General features: G+C 43.7%; 1 protein-coding gene across 1 annotated transcript in view; it reads left to right on the top strand.

The window, feature by feature from the left end:
• The window catches only part of SLC24A3 (solute carrier family 24 member 3), a 679,502-nt gene extending 670,532 nt beyond the window's left edge, over positions 1-8,970 (top strand). The window contains exons 16-17 of the mRNA XM_056121654.1: positions 763-828; positions 7,007-8,970. Of these exons, the coding sequence (XP_055977629.1) occupies positions 763-828; positions 7,007-7,156 (216 nt within the window). The 3' untranslated portion in view covers positions 7,157-8,970. The remainder of the gene's footprint in view (positions 1-762; positions 829-7,006) is intronic.
• Positions 8,971-9,563: the final 593 nt, after the last annotated feature.

Below are 9,563 nucleotides of genomic sequence, written 5' to 3' on the forward strand. Positions count from 1 at the left end.
GGTTAGGTAACATGCCTAACATGTCCCTATCTGGGTTTAGTTTCCCCCAGCACATGGTCCCTTGTGGATGGGTGTGGCCCTGAAAGCTCCCAGCACCACTGGGGTTGCTAAGATAACCCCTAGTACTTCAGGGCCCGGGAAGCCTCACATCATCAGGCTTTTGCATTGAATCATTCATCATCCAGTTGATGGTCCCTAGACCTCCTGAGCATTGGGGTTGGAGCAATAGTACAGCAGGTAAGGTGCTTGCCCTGCAGCCAGTTGACCCAGTTTCGATCCCCAGCATCCTGTCTGGTCACCTGAGCACCACCAGAAGCAAATCCTGAATGCAGAGCCAGGAGTAATTCCTAAGCATCACCAGGTGTGGCAGAAACACAAAACCTCCTGAGCGTCACTTAGAAGCACCTCCCCAAATAAAGATTTAGGAGACTATTAATGTTTGTTCAATATTTTGCTTCTATCATCCATGTTTAAAATTTTACTTGGAGTTCAATTTAATAAGGAAATGTCAGGGGCTGGGGAGTGGGAGGGTAGTCCAAAAGGCACCACTGCAGATGGGAAGATTCCCTTGGGCTGGAATTGAATGAGACAACAACTCCCCTGAGTGTTTTCAGAAGCATGTCCTGCAAGCTGCAGAGCATGGCTTCCAAGGCTATCCTTTGGCTCTCCATCCTAGAAGATAGACTTGAAATCATTGATATGCAGTTGATTGAGTGCTCTAAACTAAGCAGAAACCTAATTCTCTTTCATCCTCTCTTGTAGATTCGGCTGAACAGCAGGGGACTGATTTACTCTGTGGGCTTGCTCCTGGCATCTGTCTTTGTCACGGTAGGTTCGCAGTTCTCCATACTAGGTTTCCATGGTTTCCACCCACACCTTGGGTGTTTTGGTTCCTTGGGTTTTGTCTGGATACCAGATGGGGTTGGCCTCCCTGTTAGTAAGGACTATTGACCTCCAGATGTCCATCTTGTTCATGATTATTTCTTCTAGAAGTGGATCTGAGCAACTCTTCAGAAGGCCTTCAAGTTCCTGAAGCCCACTCTCAGAAACATGACTGTGTTTCGTGTCAGACACAAACCATATTATCACAAGTAAAGGAGAGAATCTCCTTTTCCTGAAACATTAGTTAGAGAAGTTTGAGTCCAATGAACTAAGTACTCCAGGTGGTTACAAAGCATTTCCATAAATCAAATGATTTAGCCAGTTACTGGCCATTTCAGTAACTTAGGAATTATAACTACTTGTATAATTTCATATTCCAACTCAACTAATACATTTGGTGGAAACAAATTTGCACTAGTACACCCACTGATTCACAAGAAGTAATCATTAATGTATGAGTATGCTGCTGACTTTTTATATTAATACACTCTGAGAAGCAATGAGGGTTTTCTTAATTTTTCAGGGAAATACTAGTGTTTATATTAAGTATATGCACTAGGGAGTGAGAATTTATAAAGATAGACGGGAAGCAAGAGAGGTAATTTATGGGATAAAATGTGAATCAAATGTCATGGTTTTACCCAAACAAATACTGCCTTATGTAAAATAGAATCTACGTAATTCATCCTTTTGTAGTTGAGATTCTTCAGGAATGGTATAGCTTAGGGTTATGATGCTAGTCCTAGCTATATATTGTGCTTAATGGTTTGCATATATTTCCCCATTTGGAACTGACAAGTTTCCCATGAGATAGTCCCTGATACCAACCTCACTAGCAACTATTATACAGTTGAACAACTGAGGTCTATAAAGATGTCATCAATGAGTGAATAGAAAAGCAAACTCTCTGTCATGTCCAAGACTATGCCTGACATTGGACTATATTGTAGATCTGTTAAGACATTGAGCTGTCATAACAGGATAACTGAGGGCCAGAGTGATCATCCAGTGGGAACATTTGCCTTGTTAGTGCCTGACTGGGGTTCGATCTCCAGCATCCCATATGGTTCCCCAAGCACTGCCAGGAGTAATTCCTGAGTGCACAGCCAGGAGTAACCCCTGAACATCACCAGATGTGACCCAAAAAGCAAAAAAATTAAAACCCTAAAAAAACAGAATAGCTAAAAATTTGAAGAGAAATAAGTTTCACAAGGAAAAAATATTTCGAATACCTTAACTTTTTAGTGCTTTTTTGACATCCAAGAGCAGAGGTCAAGAAAGCTGTTGGAAGATGAGTGTGAGTAAAGAATTGTCCTAGCTGAAGATACCAGAATGTAGACTGTATCTAAGGTTATGCAACTGGACTCCACCATAGGAGCAAACCTCCCTTGGTAAAGAGAAGCCCAAGATCTGAGTCTTGGTGTACTCAGAGAGTTATAGGTTATGAAGTTACAGTGGTTTACAGTACTGTAAAGCACAGTGCCTAAAAGACAGGGATGGGGGAGGGAAAAAATAAGAAAGTATCATGGAGGTAGGCTGGGGAGCAGGAGGGAAAGTGAAGACATGGGTGGACAGAAGTAGACACTGGTGAAGAAATTCATGTGGGAACATCGTATGCCTAAAACTCACTCAATCATGAATAATTTTGTAATTCATAGTGAGGAAGTATGGAAGAAAAGGAGGGAGGGAGGGACAGAGGGAGGCAGGGAGGGGGAAAGCGAGGCAGGGAGGGAGGGAGGGAGGGGGAAGTCCAAGGAGGCATGGCTTTGGAAGACACATGTAGAATGTGTTTCAAGGTGGAGGGAGCTCCAATGTGGGAGATGCATCACCAGCATTATCCATTTGGGAAAAAAGTGCTGTTTTTAGTGGCCCTTGAAGAGCATGACTTTGTGGAACTGTCCACAAAGGTATAGAAGTTTAAGTTGAAAAGAGAAAAGAGAATGTATGGAGAGAACTTGGACGTAGGTGTTTTTGACAGCTCTTTTGTTTATCTTGCTTTTAATAAAGAGAGAAGGAGAGAGATGAAAATCAGAAAAAATGTAATTGTTTTTAAGCAAGGATAGTGCCATTCTTGTTTTCCCATTAAAGTAATCTAGGAGTGGGAGAATAACGATAAAACCATGGAACCATGTCCTTTAGCAAGAGAAAAAAATAAAATCTGGAACAAGGAGCACTTGGAGGTGGATAGGTGGATGATAACAGGTGCAAATGGTGGAGGGAGCCCCATGAAAAGGAGTCAGATTTTGAGGTTAGAGAAGCACATGTATAGAGTCTGAAGAGAGGCATGAAGTGTACACATAAGATGGAAAAAACTGGCAAGCAGTAACACCCTGTCCCAGTCTGTGGTCTGGAATCAAAAGTGAACCTCATCTTCATGGCAGGGCCTCTTCCTCTAATCTTTCCTTTACTTCTGGGTAAAAGCAGAAAAGAACAGAGAGAAGCCAAAGGATCATAGCTTGGTCAGCAAGGATAACAAAATTAGACAGAGAAAAAGAAGTCCAGGTGGACTCCCAGAAGAGATTCTAGGGATCGCTGGTATTTGAGAAAGATGGAGAGGGAAGGACAAAGTGGACGAAATGCCATGAAGCAGTAGTGATCTCAGTGAATTGTGAGTCAGAGTGACCCACAGACTTGGGACAGGGGACTCGTAGTAGGGGTGAGGAAGACAGTAGATTGCAGTCAGAGAATGCAAGGTTTGACACCAAAATAACAAAGCCTTTTCTGCTAGATACTGGTGGGCACCGGACATGTCTAGTGGCCTATACCTTTACAGAACAGTAGTCATTGGCCACATGGTTATTGACTAAAATGTGGCTACTGCAAATGAAAAACTGAGTTTTACTTTTTATTTAAGTTTAGGTGTCCTCTTATGGCTAGCCCTTTAAACCCCTGCTAGGAGATAGTAATAGGAGCAAGCAGCTAAGGATGAGGTGTTGGGAAGATGCTGTGGGTGAATAGTGAATTCACGAGGAAGGACCACAGGGGTACCCGTGAGCCATGACTTATGACTCTAAAGACGGGGACCGAGATCATGGCTATAGCATCGATGGTCCCAGTAAGATCAGTAAGAAGACCAGATTGCAAGCTTGGAGCTTTGAGGGATGAGAGAAGAAGACAGTGTGGAAGCAACACAGGAGCAGAGGGATAACCACTGTCTCCATGCACAGGAATGGGAAGAATTCTGGACCTCCAGGAGCTGATAGCATCTCAGGGAGGGTAGGGCCTCCTGAGAATAAGATGGGGAAGGGGCAGGCAGGTGATGTTGTCTCAGAGCACTGCAGGGTTGGAGTTCCAGGAGGTTCTTGTGGCCACAGTGACTGTGTCAACTAGTCCCATCATTAAAATGATTTTTCTGCAACTAGCAGGTTTTGCTGACTCCCTCTTCTTCATTTTGCTGAACTACTTTAGGCAACATGAAGGATAAATACAGTCAAGAAATTCCACTGCCAAATTTAAGCAATATCTATAATATATTTTCTAATATAAAACCAATTTTCTCATTTTGGGGTTTTTTTTCATTGATCACCATGAGATACACAATTACAAAATTGTTCATGATTGGGTCTCAGTTACGCAATGTTCCAACATTCATCCCTTCACCAGTGTATATTTCCCACCACCAATGTTCCCAGTTTCTCTCCCCTGCCTGCCTCTATGGCAAGCACTTTTCCTCTCTCTCTCTCTCTCTCTCTCTCTCTCTCTCTCTCTCTCTCTCTCTCTCTCTCTCTCTCTCTCCTTCCCAGTCTCCTCTGATTCTGTCTCTGTCTCTCCTTTTGGGCATTAAAGTTTGCAATAGAGATACTGAAAGGAGATCATGTATATCTCCTTACCTACTTTCAACATTCAGTTTTAATCCAGAATGATCATATCCAACTATTATTGGCATACTGGTATTTTCTCTATCCTAACTGTCCTCTGCTCCCCACACACCTGTGGCAAGCTTCAACCATTGACCAATCCTCCTCACCCCGTTTTTCCTGGCCTCAGACATTAGTCTCATACTATATTTTTTATATTCCACAAATGAATACAGTCATTCTATGTCTGTCCCTCTCTTTCTGACTTATTTGATTCAGCATGCTACTTTCCATGTCCATTCAATTATAAGCAAACTCAGACTTCATTTTTTAAACAGCTGCATCATATTCCATTGTGTAAATGTGCTATAGTTTCTTTATTCAGTCATCTGTGTTCTCAGGCACTCAGATTGTTTCCATATTCTGGCTATGGTGAATAGTGTTGCAATAAAAATAAGAGTGCAGATGGTATTTCTGTTGTGTTTTGTGGGACCCCCTGGGTATATTCCCAGAAGTGGTATTGCTGGGTAAAATGGAAGCTCAATTTCTAGTTTTTTGCCCGTATTGTTTTTTTGCCCATATCGCCCATATTGTTTTCCAAAAATGATGGACAATTTGGCACTCCCACCAGCAGTGAAGAAGAGTTCCTGTCTCCCCCATTGGCACCAACACTTGTTCTTTTTGATGTGTGTCGGTCTCTGCGGTGTGAGATGATGTCTCATTCTATTCTCTCTTTCTTAGGATAAAACACCGTAGTTTTTAGGCCTATTCAGATTTTCCCATTTAAATTTTACATTTGGAGGTTTTATCTATTTCGTGTAAACTCTAAAAGGAATTTTTCAAGTTTTTAAAAATTTTATTTTTGACAAGGAAGACATTATAATTACCACAATAAGATCCAATACAAAGTAAAACTCAATGCAATATATTTTTGAAGCCAGAGTGGAAAACTTATCTATGTAAATGAGAATCGGCATTATACTATATTTTGTTGAATGATTTGAATTTCTTTATTTACATAAGGTAACATCATATAGCAGTCACTGTATCACTGTATCACTGTCATCCCCTTGTTCGTCAACTTACTCAAGCAGTCGCCAGTAATGTCTCTATTCGTCCCAGCCCTGAGATTTTAAGCAGTCTCTCCTTACTCATCTTTCCCAATGATTGGAGGCTCTTTCAGGGTCAGGGGAATGAGACCTATTATTGTTACTGGTTTTGGCATATCTAATATGCCACAGAGAACTTGCCAGGCTCTGCCCGTGCAAGTGGGATACTCTCAGTAGCTTACCAGTCTCTCTCCGATATCTCTCTCTCGAGAGGGGGGGGGGGCTGGAGCGATAGCACAGCGGGTAGGGCATTTGCCTTGCACGCAGCCAACATGGCCGACCCGAGTTCGATTCCTCCGCCCCTCTCAGAGAGCCCGGCAAGCTACCGAGAGTATCTCGCCCGCACAGCAGACCCTGGCAAGCGCCCTGTGACGTATTCAATATGCCAAACACAGTAACAACAAAGTCTCCAATGGAGACGTTACTGGACCCGCTCGAGCAAATTGATGATCAACGGGAGGGCCTTTACCTTTACCTTAGAGAGAGAGAGAGAGAGAGAGAGTATGATTATGGGGGTCTCATTTTATGCTCCCTTCCAGGAGAAGCAGCCATGAGTTCTGGAGGATGGCCGATGAGGAGATTACATTTTGTGATGGTTGACTGCTTTATGATTATAGATAGCAGTCAGCCATCACAAACTGACTTGTATTAATTTACTTTCTGATAATTCCACTTGCTATTCTTTTAAGTATTATTAGAGCAAGTTTTATGCCTGCCAAGGGGCATGCTGGGAAGTGAGAGGGAAACTGGGGACATTGTAGAGGGAAGGGTGTGCTGCTGGTGGGATTGGGGTTGGAACATTATAGGCCTGAAATAACACTATTACAAATAACTTTGAAAATCATGTGACTTTTAAAAAGTTGGAGCCAGAGAGATAATTTAGGGGTTAGGCATTTACCTTGCATGTGGCTGACCCCAGTTTAATCCCTGGCATCCCGAAAAAAAACAAATTTTAATACAATACATTTCAGTAGCCAGAGTTGAGAACATATTTATGTAAATGAGATTAGCCATTATATGGTGTTGAATGATTTGAATTTTTTTTATTTGACCCTGGTTCAATTCACAGAGCCAGGAGTAACCCCTGAGCACTGCCAGGTGTTTGCCACCAAAATAAAATTAAATAAAGTTCAAATTAAAAAATTAAAAAGAGCAATCCTGCTGCCCCCTGGCCCTATGCCCCTCCAAGGGCCTTCTGACCTCCTTCATGTATTGCAGGTGTTCGGGGTTCACCTTAATAAGTGGCAGCTGGACAAGAAGCTTGGATGCGGGTGCCTTTTCCTGTATGGTGTGTTCCTGTGCTTCTCCATCATGACCGAGTTCAACGTGTTCACCTTCGTGAACCTGCCCATGTGCGGGGACCACTGATGGGCAGGGCTGCCTGCTGAGGCAGTCCTTCTTCCGTGCAATACGAGACCCTGGCTGCACCCTGAATCACACGGGCCCCAGGGCTGGGAGCTCACCGGCCTCCGAAGCTGTCTGGGGGCCCAGACTCTCCCTCCCCTTCCCTCCTCCCCTCCTTTTTGGGTCCTCCTGGGTTCCCCCTGGCCACCCTCTGTGCCCTCCACCTCCTCCATGTGAAGACTCCGACATTCACGTGAATTTTTAAGCTCCATTTTTGAACAGAGACTGAGATTCTAGAAAAACTGGCTGCTAACTGGCCTAAGCCAGGCAAAACTTGTTATGACCCCTCCTTCTTTTATAAGTTATTGAATGGAAGACAACCCTAATTTATGACCTGAGACTGTCAAAGAGGTAGAGAGGAGAGGGTGCAGTGAGATGGGGAGAGGTGGGGATGATCCTGTTTTGAGGTAATTCCTAGGGTTTGGGGTGTTGTTTTGCTCTAGGGAGGCTCCTTCTTTATTCATTTCCCTCCAGAGATGGAGTGCTCCTCTTGCATCTTTTTTTATTGAGCTCTGGACTAGTGGATGGTCCCCAGGTTGTCTCTACTGTGCCTTCTGGGATGCGAATCCCAGGGCCTGTTGACATCTGCAGGGGTTGAGTACATGTCCACCTGTCTGAGGAACAGTGGGTGAGGGCATGCTGTGTCATGCTCCAGCCTGCCTCCCTGAAAGTCCTCGGGCGTTACCCAGGGAAGTGCAAGGGTTTTAAACAGAAGACAGCTTTCCTCATACCCATGACCACCATCGCTTTCTGAGTAGGTTTTTTCTAGTCTTTCAAGCAATAGTTCTAGCCTGCCTGAGGCCTTTGACAAGGGGCCCTGGTTAAACTACGCACCTGAGAGGAGCTAGGCCGTCAGCGACGAAGCCGCCCAATGTGTGAGGCCCTAAGACGTGTTCTCGTCGCTTGGGATTTGAGGTAACAGGGAGTGACCCAGAGGGAGTGACCCAGAGGCTACCACTGCTTTCCGTGCAGAATTAACAGACACTGGTTTCTCGGAAAATGGAGAGAAGCGCACTTTGCACAGACGTCCTCAATAAAGTCCCAATTTGCCACTCGGTATTGAGTACACTGGACCCTGACAGCTGGCTCTTGGACCAATGTCCTTCCTCATGGGACATCACCACCAAGCTGCTCCAGCTGTTCTCCTCCCCTCTTGGAGGGATGGCAAGGAAAAGAGAAAAGAGAGAGAGAGAGCAAGAGCGAGAGCGAGAGAGAGAGAGAGAGAGAGAGAGAGAGAGAGAGAGAGAGAACTGTCCCCTTCGGAACCACAGAATGTGTTCAATGCAGAATCACTCATGGGCATAAGTTATTGTGAATGTTGTTGCCAACCACTGCTCAACAGCCCTGCTAGATTTTATATGATGCTGAATTATTATGCAGACTAGTTCCACCAAGTTGAGCCGCACCCATGCTTGTTACACTTGTATTTATTGAAACTGTGGATTCTTGCCTGTGCTGTCCCTTGTATTTACTTTAAGCACTGATCACTTATTCATTCGGTATGGTTTTTCCCATTCCTTGTACACATTCTGGTATGAATTGTAAAAATAACCTGCTAAAAATTGGTCAGATGTTTCCACTGATGGTGCAAACCAAGGCCAGCAGTGGCCGATGGGGCACCTGCCAGATAGAGGAACAGGAGAGGAAATCACCAATTTGGGCTCTCAGAGCTAAGACACACTTACTGATTCTGTTGCACATTTTGCACTGGTTTATGGCAATTGTTTTCTTGGACGAATAGTGTAAAATAAACTTCTCTGTTCTGTATACTTTCTTGAGCAGAGTGCACTGCTTTTTTCCTTGGAGGGTTACCTGTTTGGAATGTGCATGGAAAGTGAAAAGAGCACAGTTACCTTGTAGGGAAGTGTTAACCTTCTGCTATTTCTGTCTTGCCTCCCCTGACAAGCTGGAAAATGTGATCAAATTGCAAGGATGAAGTGGCAAGTTCAGAAAGTGGGGGCAGGGCAATCTCTAAATCTTAAAGGGACTTTGGCTCTGTTGTCCTGTAGGCTACATGAGATATATAGAAAGGCTTTCATCCACATGGATATGTGAGAAAGGACATTGTGGTACTAATGATCATGGTCAACAGAGCCCAGGTTCACCATCCCATCTGATGTTCTGAGTTTTAATTTGTGAAAATTACAATTTACCCAAAGAAAATTCCTCTTAAAAGATAATAATAGCAAGTTGTTAGGAGCCATGCTCTTATCTTGCATTATTCTCAAAATATAAATATCCAGATCTGAAAGTAGGTCAAGATCAGTGAACATGATGGGTTTCCACCTGAAACTCATTACAGTGCATTGCTGAAAATCAGAAGGAAAATAGTTACTGACTCACAGAACCAACTTTTATTTAACTAGAACAA

The sequence above is a fragment of the Sorex fumeus genome, unplaced genomic scaffold (assembly GCF_029834395.1).
Source record: "Sorex fumeus unplaced genomic scaffold, SorFum_2.1 ptg000044l, whole genome shotgun sequence".
NCBI classification, from domain to species: domain Eukaryota; kingdom Metazoa; phylum Chordata; class Mammalia; order Eulipotyphla; family Soricidae; genus Sorex; species Sorex fumeus.